The sequence below is a fragment of the Phyllopteryx taeniolatus genome, chromosome 3, assembly GCF_024500385.1.
Source record: "Phyllopteryx taeniolatus isolate TA_2022b chromosome 3, UOR_Ptae_1.2, whole genome shotgun sequence".
Lineage (NCBI taxonomy): Eukaryota > Metazoa > Chordata > Actinopteri > Syngnathiformes > Syngnathidae > Phyllopteryx > Phyllopteryx taeniolatus.
In genome coordinates, this window is record NC_084504.1 from 4967004 (window position 1) to 4987622 (window position 20619).

Genomic DNA, 20619 nt, shown 5'->3' on the forward strand with positions numbered 1-20619 from the left:
AACAGAACACCGCTCTGGTTCTGATCGGGGTTGCCGTTCTTCCCAATCACGCCCTTCCAGGTCTCACTGTCATTGCCCACGTGAGCATTGAAGTCCCCCAGCAGAACGATGGAGTCCCCAGCGGTAGCGCACTCCAGGACCCCCTCTTAGGACTCCAAAAGGGTGGGTACTCTGAACTGCTATTTGGTCCATAGACACAAACAACAGTCAGGACCCGTCCCCCCACCCGAAGGCGGAGGGAGGCTACCCTCTCGTCCACTGGGGTGAACCCCTAAGTACAGGCGCCGAGCCGGGGGGCAATAAGTATACCCACACCTGCTCGGCGCTTCTCACCGTGGGCAACTCCAGAGTGGAAGAGAGTCCAACCCCTCTCAAGAGGACTGGAACCAGAGCCCAAGATGTGTGTGGAGGCGAGTCCGACTATATCTAGTCGGAACTTCTCGACCTCACACACCAGCTCGGGCTCCTTCCCTCCCAGAGAGGTGACATTCCACGTCCCTAGAGCCAGTTTCTGTAGCCGGGGATCGGATCGCCAAGGTGCCTGCCTTCGGCCACCGCCCAGCTCGCACTGCACCCGACCCCTATGGGCCCTCCCACAGGTGGTGAGCCCATGGGAAGGGGGACCCACGTTACCCTTTCGGGCTGTGCCCGGCCGGGCCCCATGGGTGCAGGCCCGGCCACCAGGTGCTCGCCTTCGAACCCCACCTCCAGGCCTGGCTCCAGAGGGGGGCCCCGGTAACCCCCGTCCGGGCAAGGGAAAACTGAGTCCATAGTTTGTCATCATAATAAAGGGTCTTTGAGCCGTGCTTTGTCTGGTCCCTCACCTAGGACCTGTTTGTCATGGGTGACCCTGCTAGGGGCATAAAGCCCCAGACAACTAAGCTCCTAGGATCATTGGGACACACAAACCCCTCCACCACGATAAGGTGACGGCTTCCAGGAGGGGTAGGCACATTGTATTACCAAGAATTGTATCATATTAGGCGGCACGGTGGCCGACTGGTTAGAGCGTCAGCCTCACAGTTCTGAGGTGCGGGGTTCAATCCCCGTCCCCGCCTGTGTGGAGTTTGCATGTTCTCCCCGTGCCTGCGTGGGTTTTCTCCGGGCACTCCGGTTTCCTCCCACATCCCAAAAACATGCATTAATTGGAGACTCTAAATTGCCCGTAGGCATGACTGTCAGTGCGAATGGTTGTTTGTTTCGATGTGCCCTGCGATTGGCTGGCAACCAGTTCAGGGTGTACCCCGCCTCCTGCCCGATGACAGCTGGGATAGGCTCCAGCACGCCCGCGACCCTAGTGAGGAGAAGCGGCTCAGAAAATGGATGGATGGATGTATCATATTAAGCAGAATTAGGTGAATATCAGCACTGGTTGTATAACTCCAAATTGGAGATGAACAGGATTGTTTTTAAAATGCGTTCCAGCTTGCTGATTAGGCACAGAGATGCAGAAAGATGAGGATCATGCAGAAGGATGCTGAGCCGTAGACTTTCCACTCTAGTCTAGTGCCTATTAAAGAGAGTGGTTGTGATTGATGCTCTTACCTGGTCACAAGGCAGGGTCATGTGTAGAAATCATGGTTCTGCTCCTGATTACATTAATTTTATAATGCAGTTTTACTGGTTCTTTGCATGCTAGCGTCATGCATCATCCATTTAGTAATTTTGCATGGGGGTTACTGTTGGCTCTGACATGACTGTTCAGTGTTGCATCCGAATATGATGTCACAATGCAAACAAGTTCATTCCAATTACCAATTAGTTTTGCTTCAACAACAAAGTTGTTGTCGACAGTTATTATACCCAGGGACTACCACTTCCAGTTTTCACATTACAAGTTTAGATGCAGTAAGTCTCCAGCTCTGAAAATACACTCTCCTCTGCTGAAAAGGTAATGGTAACAAAAATAGAACCTAAAAATACACTGGCAATAGAAGACATAGGATACAAAAGTGTGTTATTTTCTAATTTGAGCCTGGAGACCAATTACAAGCTTTCTATTTCCTCTTGTAAGTAATAGGAAGGAAATATTTGGTAAAATGTATATATTATTTTATCTGTATCAGCAGTGTGTTGTCTGCACATGTCTGCTGAAGTCACAGTTTCTAATAGCATTGCTGCTTTGGCGACACCAGGTTTTTATTACAGTAAATCAATTTATTTGTCTCTTTGCTGTTGATTCAGCATCTGCCTCAATTAAACAAGAGAGTGCTACGTGCTTTATTGTTGCTTTGGGGCACAGTTATACCCTTAACATGTACAAATAGTTTGTGCTTTTTGCAAATGGATAAAAAAATGTAATTTGTCATTGCACAGTAAATAATAAAATTGACTTAAGCTCCCACTCACTAGTATAATGTTTACTGTTATTAATAATGTAATGGGAACAGTTCTGAATGACCTTGGCAGAACAACTAAAACTGACCAAAATCTCACTTGTGTGTCACTTGGAAAATTACTGCAGGCTTTGTGATTCTGTGCCTCTCCCTCCCCGTGTCTACTTTGTCTAATAGCTGATAATGTAATTATGTTTCCATCAGAGGGAGGCCTAATGATTAACATTGGTGAATGTGTTATGTGTCAGCGAGATCAAAACATCAAAAATTCTGGGCTTGTCAGATCAATAATCTCCTTGTGTTCTCCTTGTTTGTCATTCTCAAGTATTGACTTGCCATTATGCTTTAATACAGTAGTTAGAGAGGATGTTGTATCAAAGAATGATAACTGGCATTGTCTGGGCAAGACCTGATGTCAAGTATGTCTTCCAGGTGTCCTAACCAGGTGTGTGTTTCCTTGTAGGTTTTGAGCTTCTGTATCAACCAGAAGTGGTGAGACTCTATCTTTCTCTGCTGACTGAGAGCCAAAACTTCAACACCCTGGAGGCTGCTGCTGGGGCTCTGCAAAACCTTGGTGCTGGGCAATGGACTGTGAGTGCAAGGCTGAGGTGGTACAGCAGTCACCAAGTTTGTCATATTTATTTTTGCAACTACAGCGATGTACAGATGGAGGGATCATGAGTTGAGAAATCAATGTTTGGGATGTAACCAAGAGCAAAACGTAACTAGTAAAAAAAAAAAAAAGCTATACTTGTGTATGAGATAAAGATAAACATATCTGAAGTACAGAGTATAATCAAATAATTCTAACAGCACTGTGTGGTTAGGCATGTTGTGAAACTAATGCACACATCTCTGTTACATGTTTGTCTCTAATGATAAACGAGATGAGAAAATCTGCAGTCAGGATCAGACATTTATTCCAATTAAAGCAGCAGTAGCTGATATACTGAGAGGCTTTCTGGCTTGAAGGCAACTGTGAATTATGAACAGGGAAGGCTAGTTTTTACATTCCAGCAAAAACTATGCTGTTTTTATACATGCTGTGTGTATTTAGCCCACAACAGCCATCAGGGCAGTGTGACCTTTCAGTCGTTTGACATTGTCATCAGCAGGCACCTCCAGCTACTTTGAAAGAATCACACGAGTGGTTAATTGTATCCATTCCTTATCATCACATTTTATTTTCTCAATTGTTCAGCCGGCGTGTTTCCCAGCAAAGGTGGCCATTTTGAGGAGAAATCCTTTTCTCTTTTGCTACATTTTTTTTCCCCCTGGAAGCTGATCAGCAGGTCCTCAGGCCAGATTCTGTAGCAAGCAGAGCTGCTTATACATTTGTCACATTGGCTGCTTGACGAAGCCTGTTCTTTCTCCTTTGGCTTTTGCTCTTTCTCAAACCTTAAAACACCTTTCCTTGTTGGTTGTCGCTGGGTCTCGTCAAGTTTTAAGGGGTACTACTGCCATCTTGTGGTTCCAATGTATCTAACCAGATTACATCTCAAGGATAAAACCGCTTTCATGTCAAATGTATATTTTATGTAATGATGTCATTTATATAATAATTATTATATACAATTTTTCCTATGTGAGCCCCTATGTGGTGTTTTGAATTAGTCATTCGCAAGGAGAGAAGGTGTGATTGCATTATTGTATTGTTGTCAGATATACGTACATAGAATGTGGTCCAGTTGTACCTAGTGTTGTTTGGGGCCCTCTGGTACCCCAAGAAAGTAACTCTTGAAGATGTAGAAATACGCTCACACCTGGCCCTCTGTGTCCCCCACAGTGGTCCAACTACATCCGGGCCACAGTGCGTAAAGAGAAAGGTCTCCCCATCCTGGTGGAGCTTTTGCGCTCCGACTCCGACAAGGTGGTCCGAGCTGTGGCTATCGCCTTGCGCAACCTCTCCATCGACCGACGCAACAAGGACTTAATTGGTATATATTGTATACATGCAGACTCAGTACTGTGGTGATTTTATATAAAAAAAATTCTAATGGTTTTAATGTATCACTATCATCAAGCTGACTCTCATTGTTATAAAGTAATTATTTTTTTTTTAAATACAGTATATTTTATGTTAATATTATGACAATGCATGATACTGTATAGGCGGCAAGGTGGACGACTGGTTAACACATCCGCCTCACAGTTCTGAGGACCCGGGTTCAAATCTGGCCTCACCTGTGTGGAGTTTGCATGTTCTCCTTGTGCCTGTGTGTTTTTTTTTTCCGGACATTCCTGTTTCCTCCCACATCCCAAAAACATCCATGGTAGGTTAATTGAAGACTCTAAATTGCCCGTAGGTGTGAATGTGAGTGTGAATGGTTGTTTGTTTGTATGTGCCCTGCGATTGACTGGCGACCAGTTCAGGGTGTACCCCGCTTCTCGCCCGAAGATAACTGGGATAGGCTCCAGCCTGCCCGCGACCCTAGTGAGGAGAAGCGGTACGGAAAATGAATGAATGATACTGTATAAAACACATTTGGAACCACACCTAATTTGGTAAACCCTGATGTGCAGATTTTGCCTTCAGGAAGAGAGATGGAGTCCCATTTTACCCCAATTTCAATTATTTTTATTGGTGATAATAACTGTACTGTGTATTTTTTTTCTTCATTAATAGGAAGTTACGCCATGCGGGACTTGGTCAGTAACTTGCCCAGCGGACAGCAGCAACCAGCCAAGAACTTAGAGGAAGACACCGTGGTTGCCATCCTCAACACCATCCACGAGATTGTCACAGACAGCTCTGAAAACGCCCGATCTCTCATTCAGGCCCAGGCCATTGAGAAGCTTGTCGCTATCAACCGAACCAGGTGTCCCTTACATTTCTTTCTGTTCCACGGTGATTTATCACAGACTAGACAAATTAAGTTGATTAAATTGTTGACTAGGCAACCTGTCAGGTACTATCCCTACTGTGGAATTGCTCTTTTCCCTCAGTTAGTCTGCTGTACATACCATAAAAGTCAACAGGCACTATATATTTCCATGTATATGTTTCAAATTGTACTACTATTCATCCATCCATCCATTTTCTGAGCCGCCTATCCCAGCTACCATCGGGCAGGAGGTTGCCAGCCAATTGCAGGGCACATAGAAACAAACAACCATTCGCACTCACATTCACACCTAGGGGCAATTTAGAGTCTTAAATTAACCTACCATGCATGTTTTTGGGATGTCGGTGGAAACCGGAGTGCCCGGAGAAAACCCACGCAGGCACGGGGAGAACATGCAAACTCCACACAGGGGGGGCCGGGCATTGAACCCCGGTCTTCAGAACTGTGAGGCAGACGCTCTAACCAGTCGTCCACTGTTCCGCCTCACTACTATTCAATTAAATATTATTATTTGACACTTGATATTCGTGTCCAGATACGGTATTTAATTTCATGCTAAAGGTCAAGCATGGCACATCAGTAAATATCTCTCTCTCTCGCTCTATCTATCTTTCATCTATCCGGCAATCAATCATTTTGACAATACTATATTCATTCATTCCTCTTCCGTACCGCTTATCCTCACTAGGGTCGCGGGCGTGCTGGAGCCTAGCCCAGCTGACTCTGGGCGAGAGGCCGAATATACCCTGAACTGGTCGCCAGCCATTCACAGGCCAAATATAAACGAACAACCACTCGCACTCACATTCGCACCTATGGGCAATTTAGAGTTTTCAGTTAACCGACCATGCATGTTTTTGGGATGTGGGAGAAAAATGGAGTACCCGGAAAAAACTCACACAGGCACGGGGAGAATATGCAAACTTCACACAGGCGAGCCCGGATTTGAACCCGGATCCTCAGAACTGCGAGGCAGATGTGTTAATCAGTCCTCCACCGTGCTGCCAATACTGTATTAAGGGAGATATTCAAAACATTGTTTGCAGCTTTCCAATTCTAAAATGTAAAATAAAATTCCACCATACTTTTAATCCCTGCCCTTTTCAAAGTTGGATCTTTTTTGTGATGGAGTATTGATCACACAAAGAGACAGTCGAAATGAACAGAGAGACAGTTGATTCACAGACCAACTTGTGTATCCTTTCACTTCTTTTGAGATTGAGTTACTTTCAAGTGAGAGCGCTATCTCTGTGTAATTAATGGTGGTGGCTCACAAGTAGCTAATAAAAGGAAATATGGCTGTGAATTAAAAGCAAAGACCCTGAAGCCACTCCAGGAACTAACTTGATTGCTGCTAGTGCACATTCTTGTCAGTTGTGTGGAGTTACAGTAGAGGAACTTTTTGACTTTCTAGGATTATTTCGTGATCTATTTCGGCTTTTTTGTTCCCCCCGCAGCCAATCGACAAGAGAAACAAAGGCCGCATCTCACGTGCTGCAGACTGTGTGGAGTTATAAGGAATTGAGGAACGCTTTGACAAAGGATGGCTGGAACAAGAGCCATTTCCAGGTATAGCATATGTCACTCGATGTCATTTTTCACATAGCTGGGTGTTTATTTGATTTTGAGCACTTATGATTTTCGTTTTTCTCAAAAATAAAATGTCACAACAAATATATATACCTACCTTACCTTAATTGTCATCTTTTTGTGAGTCAGAATCTGTTCATGTCCATATATATTGATTTAAGATTTTTTTTTTTATTTGGTCTTTTTGTCAGATACCTTAGAGAAATGTCATTCCCGCCACAATGGCATATTGATTAAAAATTGATTAATCTTGTGATGGTAATGACATTTCAAAGTTTTTAGCTAACTGTGCTATGCTGGTAGAGTTATCTTAATTTTTTATTTTAGCTAGCTAGTCCTGTACAACATTTTTATATGATTATCAAGTTTTTACAGGAAAATCTTTAAACATATTAACATTACAAGTCATTTGGTAATGACATGCAATAAAAATATTATGTGACTTAAGGGTACAAATGAGGAAAAAACTTATAATTAGGCACACCCACTGCTGGTTATTAAAAAAATCTATTTAAATATATTTTTTCTTTAAATTTTACATCAGTGACACAAAAAGGCCCGAAATCTGAGCCGAAATTTTCTGAGCCGCTTATCCTCACAAGGGTCGCGTGCGTGCTGGAACCTATCTCAGCTATCTTCGGGCAGGAGGCGGGGTACACCCTGAACTGGTCGCCAGCTAATCGCAGGGCACATATAAACAAACAACCAGTCACACTCACATTCACACCTACGGGCAATTTAGTAGTCTTTAATTAATTAATTAACCTACCACGCATGTTTTTGGGATGTGGGAGGAAACCGGAGTGCCCGGAGAAAACCCATGCAGGCACGGGGAGAACATGCAAACTCCACACAGGCGGGGCCGGGATTTGAACCCCAGTCCTCAGAACTGTGAGGCAGACGCTCTAACCAGTCAACCAGCGTGCCGCCTAATTATAAGTGTTGTCTAAAATTTCATGTTAATATTAGTATATTTTGACATTTTTTGAGCAGTTTTATGGTGGTATCTTACAGTTTTCACCCTGTCCCTAGCACAGGGTTTGGATATATGAAGCTCTATCTTTCTACTAAAAAATGCAAAAATGGTGGTACTTTTACCATAAATACCTTAAAATATAATAGAATTAATGATTTCTCATCATATATACAAAGCATTTCAAATTCTGTCTTTTATTTTTCCTAAAATGTCTGTCCCTTAAAATTGCTGTCATTACTGCCACATTGACCATTTTCAGATCAATAAAGTTTATTCAAATCAAATTCTTTAATTCCCTGTGTCATTTTGTCTTGTCACTCAAGCACATGCTAGTGCAGAGAGAAGTCAGACATTTTGATAACTGGAAGAGTAAGTTTTTTTCCTCATTTGTACCCTGAAGTCACATAATATTTTTATTGCATTTCATTACCAAAAAACTTGTAGTGTTTATATGTTTAAAGATTTTCCTGTAAAAACTTGCTAATCATATACAAATGTTGTACAGGACTAGCTCGCTAAAAGAAAATTTTAATCAAACTCTACCAGCATAGCACAGTTAGCTAAAAACTTTGAAATGTCATTACCATCACAGAGTGCCCGAAATCAAATAAACACCCAAATACGGTCATTGTTTGGTATGAAACTGCATTGCATCATACCGAGTGTTTCAAATAATTGTATTACCTTACCATTTACCGTAGGTAAATAAGAGTGGCAAACTAGCAAAATTGTCTTTTTATAGGCCGTATGCTCGATACAGCTCTATTTCTGGATTTCATTAGCTTGTGCAGTTGTATCCAATTAAGAACATAGTGGGATTATGTGCTGTACATCTGTAAATACATTCATGCTGAAGGAATTTCCATGCTTTCATGACTCCCCAAGGAATATCACCAATTTACTGAATGGCGTTTAATTGGTCCATAAAATTAGTTGCAATAATGAAATGTTGAACAACAATTCTCTTTCAGCCCACGGTGACAGCAACCCCGAAAGGAACCAAGAACGGCAAACCGGGTTATGATGATACAACTCTGCCCCTTATGGAGAAGAACCAAGGTCAGACAGAGCTTTTCACGTGATTGGTGCTATTTGGCAGAATGAGGCAATGAGAACCACAAAAGGCTTCTCGGCAAAATTAGCTGGCAGTATTAAAAAAAATAAAAAGCTCCATGACAAATTTGAAGGCATTAAGACCACATGAGAGTCTAGTTTGTAATTCAAAGCATAAATCTTGAAATATTCAATCTTGCTGTACTGTGAGGAAATCCTATTAAGAGACCAAAACTGACAAAGCGACTGTAACTTTAAGCCATTTTGTTCTAATTAATGCCACATATCTGAACAGGTCATGACTATTAACTTCAATTAAGGTTCAATACAAATTGAATGCGTTTAACAGCACCATAGCAGTTGTAGTTGGAGTACTGTAAATGAACTACCCTGTTTAATATCCCAACCACATAGTCTTTACACAGGTATTAAAAATATGTATTTACTGTGTATATCATATCTCTGATGCTTTGGTTTGTTTTGTGGATGCACATGTTTCTTGAAGTACCATGCATGACACATTATTGCGCTCATCCCCTGCGTTTTAAAGACCATATTTTTAAGCACCAGAGTAGTTATAAAGCATGTATAAAGAGGTGATTTTGAAGATGTGTCCCATTGCTGTTGAATCCAAACTTTGTTTTTTCTTATTTGTTCTTTGTTTTTCCCTCAAATCTCCCATTAATTAAATTAGGTCAAGTTTAATGAAAATAGATCTGTCTAGAACACAAAAATGGGGATACAATTATTTGTTGGAGGAGGGTGGACACTGGCCGAACAGCAAAATTCTCTTTGAAAGAGGAGCCAATTGAATTTGTTTTTACCCTTCCTGCCCTCTTTTTTTTGGTACATCTAATCTGTATATACATAGATGCATAAGAATCATAGGCTCATGTCTGCCTGCCCAGTTTGCTTTTTTCAGTCACCAGCCAAGAACGTTTTCCTTGGAAAGCATCGTTTTGGCTCAGTAGCTCAAGCTTGTATGCATATAACCTATGTGCAAATAGCATATGAATGCTTTTCAGGCACCCAGAAATGTGGCAGTGATTGTATGATTCGTATGGATGAGCTGGGTCCAGGTAACTGGCAGATTGCATTTTTGTCATCAGGTAAAGAGTGCTAGCACCTTTCCAACCTCGCTTCTTTCTTCTCTATCCAATTGTAAATCCAATAAATTCAACATCAACTTGAACCGTGGCCAAGAGGAGAAATGTACCTTAAAAGTCAAACATTGTGACCTCAGCATGATGGCTGGCGGTCAGTCAGTGTGGTGCTCATTGATGCTGTATGTAGGGCCCCTCTCTTGACAAGATGTTTGTATAGTTATATATATATTTCTATATTTATCTACCCTAACCTGCTTTCCTACACTTGATACTGTTTTGTTTGTTTGCTTACTTGCTTGCTAGCTGTAAAGCAGAATGTAATATAAATTGTGGAATGAATGTAGTAAAATGTGAAGAAAATAGTCTTTGCATTTCCAAAGTGAATATGAAACTCACATGAGTCTTTGTTGAGGTAACCGTTATTGAGAGTTCAGAGAAATGGGTTTAAATTGAGTTCATCACATATAGGTTAAAACAATTAATGATCCATTTTGTTTCCATCAAGTAAAAATAAAAAGGCAAATATTGTAGTTTCACCTGAACGTAATCACATCAACATGATAATCACTTGTTTGAGTTCTGCCTGCAACTTGGTTTTGAAAGTATCTAATCAACTGAACATAATAGAACAAAGGTAGCAAAGTGTTTGAATATTTCCATGTAATGATCCAAATTCAGAGATTGAACAAATGCTATCTCGATATCAAATATTAATCATGCTCTGAATGTATGCTCTACGGTGGCCAAACACAACAGCAAATAACTAAACACAACGACAAGTTAAAAAACACGACAGCAAATAACTAATCAATGACAAAAAACTCAACACAACAGCAAATTGAAAATCACAACAAATAACTAAACACAACAGCAAATAACTAAGAAAAACAGCAAATCAAAAAACAAAACAACAAATAACTACTCACAACAGCAAATAACTAATCACAATAACAAGTAATTACACACAAGACTAAATGCAAAAACACAACGACATTAAGCTACCGGAAAAGCGACATTAAGCTACCGGAAAAGGTAGGTACTGTTGTGTGTAGTTACTTTTGTTGTGTTTAGTTATTTGTTGTTGTGTTTAGTTATTTGCTGTTGTGATTAGTCATTTGTTGTTGTATTTGTTTAATTTGCTGCTGTTTAGTTATTTGCTGTTGTTTTTTAATTTGCCGTTGTGATTAGTTATTTGGGCGGCACGGTGGACGACTGGTTAGAGCGTCAGCCTCACAGTTCTGAGGTGCGGGGTTCAATCCCCGTCCCCACCTGTGTGGAGTTTGCATGTTCTCCCCGTGCCTGCGTGGGTTTTCTCCGGGTACTCCGGTTTCCTCCCACATCCCAAAAACATGCATGAATTGGAGACTCTAAATTGCCCGTAGGCATGACTGTGAGTGCGAATGGTTGTTTGTTCCTATGTGCCCTGCGATTGGCTGGCAACCAGTTCAGGGTGTACCCCGCCTCCAGCCCGATGACAGCTGGGATAGGCTCCAGCACGCCCGCGACCCTAGTGAGGAGAAGCGGCTCAGAAAATGGATGGATGGATGTTGTTTTTTAATTTGCCGTTGTGATTAGTTATTTGGGCGGCACGGTGGACGACTGGTTAGAGCGTCAGCCTCACAGTTCTGAGGACCCGGGTTCAATCCCTGGCCCCGCCTGTGTGGAGTTTGCATGTTCTCCCCGGGCCTGCGTGGGTTTTCTCCGGGCACTCCGGTTTCCTCCCACATCCCAAAAACATGCATGAATTGGAGACTCTAAATTGCCCGTAGGCATGACTGTGAGTGCGAATGGTTGTTTGTTCCTATGTGCCCTGCGATTGGCTGGCAACCAGTTCAGGGTGTACCCCGCCTCCTGCCCGATGACAGCTGGGATAGGCTCCAGCACGCCCGCGACCCTAGTGAGGAGAAGCGGCTCAGAAAATGGATGGATGGATTAGTTATTTGCTGTTCTGTTTTATTATTTGCTGTTGTGTTTAGTTATTTTTTATTTGCTCTTGTGTTTAGTTATTTGTTGTTGTTATTTAATTTGCCGTTGTGATCAGTTATTCACTGCTGTGTTTTTTTTATATGCTGTTGTGTTTAGTTATTTTTTGTTGTTTTTTATTTGCTCTTGTGATTAGTTATTTGCTGTTGTGTTAAGTTATTTGCCGTAGAGTTTTTTAATCTGCCATTGTCTTTAGTCATTTGCTGATGTGTTTTGCAATTCAGCGCCACCGTAATGCTCGGTGCCCTTCATTTATGAATCATCGGAATTTCATTTAAAATTGCATGAAAAGTTTAAGCTTTGTGTGGCTATGCAAAGCTGTGCAGTGACTCAATCATCAATGAATATCGCAGCACTGTTCAAACATGGCGGATGTGCTGTGCTGATGATATTGTTTTTTGCCATAATTTCAAAGCACTTGCTGATAGGGGGTCAGGGTGAGCCCATTACTTTTTTTTTTTCAAAATTAATTAGTTTAGGTGGCATTTGCAAGTAACCCTAAAAAACTAATCATTAGAGACAATTGCTTTTTGGAATGAATGAATAAATAAACCAATTAAGAGCCAAATAATAAGAACAGCGCCACAAAAGTTTAATTTAAAAAAAATAAAAAATAAAAAAAAACCTTGAGTGAAGGGTGTTAGAGACTTCCTATAATTAATTTGTACATTGTAGGACCTGCTGTGGTGCCCATGAAGTCCACACAAGCCCATGCAAAGCACATGCTAAGTATTGGGTTCACTTGTACTATACAACTTAAAGCAACTCAATGCATCATTTGTTCTTATCTGCAATGGAGTTGACCACCCTTCTCTGACCTCATTAGACGGTTACTCTACCATTGACCAGAGGGACAAGGACTGCAAATACAAGACAGGCGACAATTCAGTGGACCTGACAGAACGGGAGCCATTGAAGGTACCAGCAGAACTTTTCTTGTCTCCAGAGGAGTTAGGGCATAGAGGACAAACTAATGATGTCCAATTTAAAAATTGTCACGTCCTCCTCCTTTTCCCCTCTCTCTCCCTCGCCTTCTCTGTTCTCTTCTTTCTCTCCACGTTTTCTGTGGTGGTCCTTAGTGGAACATTTTAATCCTATTGATTCTTTAAAGAGGACGGAATGTGTCGTTCCCGTTCGTTTATGTGTCTGTCTGCAGCTCAGGGATTTGGATGCCCTCAGATCTGTGAGCCACTAGTTAATTAAGTATAAGCTTTTGGAGTCTGTAAAGTAATTAAGCTTACACTGAGTAAAATAGCTGGCAACAATTGCCTCTCATGGAAACCAAGTCACCCTTTCAATGGCAATGAGAAGACTGAGCCTATATCAAATGGTCTTCTGCTGATGATACAGACTGTTGCCATAGTTAATTAATTGGAGAGCTGAGTAGTGATATGCCTAGTATCTGTCAGATTACTCAAGTATACTTCTTATACATATACTCTACTGTTAAATGAATCTAATTCACTCTGTTGTACTGTCAAATGAATGCCACAAATAGTCCTTTCATGTCCATTTAGCACCCTCTGGCCAGTGTTTACCAACCTTTATTGAGCTAAGTCTCACAGCATGCTACCAAACAAAAGTGTCACAAAAAGTATGACTACATGATGATCTCATCAGGTTACTGACAAATGTAGTTGCTCAGTTTGAAATCTAATCTAATGTATGAATAGCAACAGGAGGCTACACACATTTATTGTTCCTGTTTTATTATTGTACCTTTTTGTACCTTCTCCTGTCACTATACATTGCTGACATAGCCATATGGACGTAGATATATTTGTAATTAATAAATAATTATTTTCTGATAAATTAAGCATAATTGGATCATTTCCCGCATCTCACGGTGCCTTGGTTGGGAATCACTACTCTAGGCATCTCTTAGTTTAGTGTCTTATATCTTTGAAGCTGTAAAATACTATTTGCAACATGGGTACAAATGTATAGGGATCATATTTACCACAAAATAATACAATGCAGGTTGACATTTTTTTCTGACAGTTACAGAAAAGAAAAAAAAAACGTAGATTAATCACTGGCATTGCTCAATAATACCACTTACACTGAAATGTAATAAATGTAAGCAAACCCAACATCAAAAGTACTGTTTTATTCCATTAGCATTTAACTCTCACAGGCTGGGAACATACCAACACTATGTAGGTATTCCAAAAAATTTGAATATCATGGAAACTCTGCCCCTAAACTTTCATAGATTATAGATTCACAATTGAAACAATTTCAAGTATTTGTTTATTTTTATACAATTTGGGTTTCCAGCTCATAAAACCCACAAAGTCAGGAATTCAAAAAATTACAACACTGTGAAGAAATCAGCCCACATTTTACAGGCCATAAATGTTTTAAACTTGATGTCACCCACTAATCATCTACTAAACTCAAAGCACCTGCACAGGTTTCCTCAGGTGTCATTAACTTTTTAACTTAACTCAGTTTGCTTCAATTGTCGCACTTGGGTTCAATATGGGAGACTTGACAACTGGCCAGAAGACCATCATTGATACCCTCCATAGGATGGGTAAGCCAGAAAGGTTCATAGCTAAGGAGGCTGGCTGTTCACAAAGTGCTGTGTCACAGCATATCAATGGAAAGTCGAGTGGAAGGACAAAATGTGGCAGGAAAAGATGCACCAGCAAAAGAGATGTGTGATTTCAGGAGCTGGAAGCCCAAATTATGTAAAAAATAAACAAATAAATATTTGAAATTGTTTAAATTGTGGGCCCTGAATCTATAATCGCTGAAAGTTTAACTTTTTGAATGGAATTAAGGAAATAAATAAACTTTTCCATGATATTCAAATTTTTTGGAAAGGGTCTGTATATGGAATGAGATCTGTGAGGTACATTAGAGCAGATTTTACCTTGAGGGCCTTAAATAAACTACTGCTGTATGCCTTTTTCTGACCATGCACTTGACAACAAAGTACACTATAGTAAAATTAACCTCAGATGCATTGTGAAATTAAAATGAATGTAATTTTAAGTGTTTCTACCCTGGCATCTTTAAAAACTAATAGTGTGCGTGGTTGAGCAAATACGGGAAATGAGCATTATCTGCACTTCAAATTGCTAGCACGTTTTGTTCATTTTTTTGGGCACTTTTCTTAAACGTGCAAGTTTTAGCACTGCACCAGATGGTTGGTTCGGCTTTTAAAACAAAGACTGCAGTAGTAATCAGGTTGTTTGTCTGTGTTCAGTCTTCTAGCATTACTTTTAAAATATGTATTCCATGTCGGCCATCTGTACCTCCCAAAGGTTTTTCCAGATAGCAATGCAACTTGTAGCCGTAATACACTACTGAGCTGTCCTTCTGTCTTTTGCATGCTGCTATGTCTTCTTTCCCTTTGTAGCTTTTCAACAGTAGAAAATTAACACCAGCTTCTCTGGATTTGGCTGCATGTGTATGTTTGAATGTATTGGTCCAATGTATTGACCTCCTTTTGTTTTGCCTTGTGTTTTTTTAACCCGTCCTATTGCACAGAATGACACAAGTAGGAAACACTATATCAGGAGTAATAGGCCTGCGGTCAGTCTGGTGGACGCTTGTGATGTTAAGCCACAGCCTGTTGATTCCTGGGTCTAAATGCATGCATGGTAGGTCTGAAAAAGAAAATCACAAAACAACCACCCCCACCCCTGAGTTGGACTGTAGCAGTCCTGTTCATTCCTCATTCGTTAATTGATTCCATCTAGTTTCCTTTCACCTCCACGCAATGTCTTGCAGAGTTTCTGTCACTGAGCACCTCCATCTCATGTGTCACCTGGTTGTACTGTATGCACACACTCACTTCTGTCCATCACTGAAATATGTTTTAATCACTTAAATTTGTGACCATTTACACCTAAAGATGCTGGAGATGATTCATACTGACCTTGCATGCTAGATCCTATTACTACATATTGATACTTAACAATGAGTAGATCAGTAAAACAAATAATTATGTAAACAAAATAGTGCAGACAGTGCAGTCCTAATCTCCTTGAAACATTAATATGTTGCTAAGAAGAAACGAGATATTTAAATCCTCAGTTCACTACTTTTATCGTATTTATCACATTTTATTGACACCCTTTTCAAACATAACCCTCTATAAAGTTGTTATTGTCCGACAAACTAAAGACAATGTTTGGAAATGTATGTTCTCACACTTAGAATCATGGTTCCGCAAATTATTTTTTACACGGTCTTATGAAGAAGCAGCAACAAATGCAAAAAAAAAAAATTATGAACGTTGATTAAATACATGTATATGTATATATATATATATACATATATAAATTACAAATAAAAGTTATTGTATTATCAGCGACAATAAACAGATTATTGCTTATCGTCATCACGACAGTCACCAGCCACAGCATTGCGTACACATGCACAATCTAATGAAAATGAAACAAAGTTTCAATGTTTGGTTTTGATTGAAAATGTCTGTTTTGATTGAAAATGTCTGAGAGGTATTAATTAACTTTGTAGTTGTTTAGAACTGGTAGACAACTGTACTTTGTTACCTTATCTAGCTAAAAACTATAAAAATGATGAATATTTGACACAGCTCTTGAAGTGGTTCTCATTTTATTGTATAAGTACTGTATACATAATGTAGTGAGTGTCCCTTTTAGTAACCCAGCTTTGGCACTGACCTAATTTGACATCTCAGGGAGCAACTGGCAGCATTGACGAAAAACAATGTGACTTCTCGGCTTGAGAGAAAGTTTTAGAAAGTAAACAGGCCTTTGACTGTGAACGCAATTGTGTCGCAGCTGCCTGATTGAAATGTGCACTGAGATCCACTCGTTGCCTCCCCTGACAGCCTTTGCTGAAAGTGGGAGCAAATGATGAAGGGGCATCGTTTGTCAAGCACTCCACATGGGTGCTTCTAGGACACCTTAAATCAAAAGGGCGAGAAGGAATAAGATATGCTCACACTCATAGGACGAGACACATTATAGATCACGCATACATTTTGTCATAGCTCAAGTTACGGAAAGATAAATGATTCATAAACAAATGAGTAAAAACGTGTAATTCATAAAGTAACATGACACTGGAACAAAATTAGTTTTTTCTCATTAAGGAGACTTATTTAAAATGAAAGCAAATCAAACATTTCTCTAGTCTTTCATTTAAAAAAGACCTGCACATTTAGTATAATTGGTGAATTCCATTTTTATTTCATTGTGGTTTATTATGCTACATGCATTTAAGCTGTTTCCATGGTACTAATGTGTGTTTTATACTTTCAACATTGTCTTTATTTGTCCCCCATTCTCTCTACTGACCAGCTCACGTTTGAAACCTCGTCTGCCCTTCATGTTTTTCTCCACGACTGTCATCATCTTTTGTCACTGTATTCTGTTGATATATTTTATTTTGATCCTATTGTATCACAAGAAATGAGATATACGGTTGTGACAATGGTGGTATTTAGTCTAAAAATAATAATAATAATAATAATAATGATGATGATATTATTAATTTTACATCATTTAGTCTCCCTAAAGTTCATCAACCTGATAATCAACCTAATCACATGATTATTTTCTTCTCTCATTTCTTCACTTGTCCTCCAATACAACTCTGAAGGATTTGTCCACCCTAATGAGAGCGCTCTCTTTAACCCCAATGCCAGTTAATTGACTTACTATGGGTTTGATCAGGTTTGAACTAAAGGATGTGCTATTTATATATGAGTGCTTAAAAATGTGTTTGACCACCACCATCTGTTTGTCTCTGAGACCATCATGAGCTTTAATGCAGTCATTTATTTGAAGTTAAGATGGATGTTTATGTTCTCTCATCTCGTTGTCATAAAGAAATGTGTTGTATTAATCAGTGTTCCCTATATATAGAAATGTTCCATTGTTTATCATTTAAAGTCATCTGTATGTGTCTCCTAATGTCTTTTTTCTTATTTTGTTCATTCACTCTAGGCTTAAAACTGCGACAGAGTAACACCGCAGGAGGAGCTCTCACATCACCACTGCCATTTATACGGAGCTCATGTTTGGAGTTGAACTTTGTACAGCTAGAAGATTTAAAATAAATAGAAACAATGATGGTCAGAACAGCGACTACCCAGAAACAGCCAGCAATTTTGCTTTTCAAAAAAATAATGAAAAAAGATATGGAGTGACAATTCCTACTACTTTTACATTTCTACATTCCCACTGGACAGCATGTGAATTCTTCAGTGTTGACTCTTGTTGAGATCTACAGGTGACATCAAGGTATTCAAAGTTGACAATGGCGAAGTAATTGACATGAGAAGACGTGGGGGCCATAAATGGGGAAAGGAACGTGTGTTGAAAGGAAACCTGAGGTAAGAAGGAACACTTTTGTTTTGCCTTTACTTTAAATCTAGGAGGTTTAGTTTTAAAGGCTATGGAACTTTGTCTGTGTTTTTCAATTTGTTGTGTAAGTTTGATATCTTTGATGTGGGCTGGTTGGATTGATTGAATGATAAGTCACTGGATGTTAGTTTTGGTTTGGGTGGGGGTGGTAAAGAAAAGGAAGCTGTAGCATAGTGGATAAATGTACTCCCAAAAGTCAAAAACCCACAGCCCATTTGGTTCACTGTGTTTGAAGAAGACTGCACTGAAATGGTTTGGAATAAGAGGTTTACTTTATAAAGTGAATATTCTGCAAGTTGTGCTCTGGACAATAGAAGGTGAAAGTGGGGGGGAAATCGAATGGAGCAACATCTCAACAACTACTTGATGTAAATGAACATCAACACGGATGTTCTTCACCCATGGTAAAAAGAAAAGAAAAAAAAACAGTCAGCGTGACATGACAACCGTCTCTTGGTTTTCCTGATCAATGGCTCTTTGTCAGTTACGTGTGTAAAAGAAAATAAGACTATGGCATTTTGCTGATAAAGATATCCTTTTTTTTGGTGGTGAAATAGCAGAATATGGTTGTTTGTTAAAGATCTGAACCCTTTTTTTTTAATTTTGTCAACTTTTAAATACATGTATATTAGGGTAAAAAAAATGAAGAAAAACCCAACTTGTTAGTTTTATATTAATATCACATTGTTTGGAAAACACATTGGATTAAGGTTCACCATGTTTGGAAAAAGTAACTACCATGTAATTTACATCTGCCAGTTATTGCCAGGTTACTCAGACCATCACTTATTTATATTTTGTAAGTCATAAAGGATGAAAAAAAATTCTTACATTTTTGTTTCATGACAACTCCTGGAGTGGGGTCAAGGGTCAGAAATCAAGAACTGAAACAGGTTATATATAGAATTTGTAATATTCCTTCATTTTTGTTCCTACGGTGTTACAATCAAGCACTCATTACGTGCTTCCTAAAGAAAAATACTCTTATGAGCATGAAAAAAGTGTACAGTTGTTCATATTTTTTTTAAGTGCCATTTTTTTCTGTTTTTGTGATATTAACTAATCCATTGACATACAGCAAGAGAACAGCAGAATGGATAAAAGTTAAGGCAAACTGAACGGTCACACTGTATAAAGTCAAGTATCAAAGGACATATAGTATATATTTTTACAAACTTTCAGGGTGGACAACTTTGACTCGGAAAAACAGAGTGACAAGAGTAAATTTACCATTTCCGTTGTGCTTGGTAAGACCACACACAAACATCTGTGCTAGTGTGTTCTCCAGCATCAGTCTCTCAGAGTCAGCATATACTGGAGGCGGAAATTCCGTATCACTCATGCGTCATCCTGGTGAATGGCATGTGCCTGCAATGACGTTTTCTTTGTGACGTGATTTTATAAGAGCTTGCGTTTACACAGTGTTTACAAAGATGTGTGTTGTGGTAAAATTCAATAAACTACAAATAAATGTATAACTTTTAATTCCAGAGGTCACAACCATATAATAATACCTTGCATCCTTTTTCGTCCCCTGAACTGTGTGTTTTCATTGGACATTAATGAATTATCTTCAAGAAGGAAAAGAGAGCGAAAAAAAACAAGAATGAAACATAACGGGCTGTCTCTGACGGCCTCTGCAGCACCACAACCAAAGGAATTGTATTCAACATGGATTAAAGAGTTTATTGGTTTTCTGGTTGTGTGACACATGCATTCATCAAAAAGAAAAGCCACACAACTGTGCTGTTAAAATACAAACTGGACACAGGCACATATTGAATCAAACCTACCTTTGTAGATGGAACTGATTCAAGTTTGTCAAAATAAAGTCAGTGTATATCTCAGTAGCCGATGTGTTGTATGCCTATCATGTGCCTTAATCTTTTCCATGGTAGATACAAATGTGTGTTTTGTATTACTATTCCTCCCCTTCAACTGCCATCTATCGAGAACGTATCAGCCTCCTCTATCCCACCTTTAATCTCACACTGGTATCATTCTTCCTCCCACACTTTCCCAAAACTCGTTTGGATTGACATTGGGTTTCTGCCTTGTAATACATTGTATAATAAATTTTTACAAAAGTTGGGCTCATTCAAGATGATTTAATATTTTCTTTCCTAGAAGAGTAAAATTGCAAATGCTTTAGTAGCGAGCAGAAGCGATGCCACAGTGTCAGAATGTATCACTTTAATTTTACTGAAACCCACATGAAAATATTCAGCTTGTGCAACATAACAGAAACATGATGGTTTGTAGAGTATACATTTGGTGTGTGTTTTCAATAAATCATGTCTGGAAAGAACATTTGTCGCTTCTGTGCCTGTCTAAATACCGCATATTTACACCCAGTTT

At 39.6% G+C, this 20619-nt stretch overlaps 1 protein-coding gene across 12 annotated transcripts in view; it reads left to right on the top strand.

The window, feature by feature from the left end:
• Positions 1-20571, top strand: part of arvcfb (ARVCF delta catenin family member b) — a 272320-nt gene extending 251749 nt beyond the window's left edge. For 9 of the 12 annotated variants that reach the window (XM_061766564.1, XM_061766567.1, XM_061766568.1 and 6 more), the window contains 9 exons: positions 2800-2927; positions 4123-4273; positions 4963-5155; positions 6640-6751; positions 8720-8807; positions 12566-12619; positions 12717-12808; positions 15392-15504; positions 17842-20571. In XM_061766564.1, coding sequence (XP_061622548.1) covers positions 2800-2927; positions 4123-4273; positions 4963-5155; positions 6640-6751; positions 8720-8807; positions 12566-12619; positions 12717-12808; positions 15392-15493 — 920 coding nt within the window. In that variant the 3' untranslated portion in view covers positions 15494-15504; positions 17842-20571. The remainder of the gene's footprint in view (positions 1-2799; positions 2928-4122; positions 4274-4962; positions 5156-6639; positions 6752-8719; positions 8808-12565; positions 12620-12716; positions 12809-15391; positions 15505-17841) is intronic. The other 3 variants (XM_061766570.1, XM_061766569.1, XM_061766572.1) reach the window with 3 other exon arrangements.
• Positions 20572-20619: the final 48 nt, after the last annotated feature.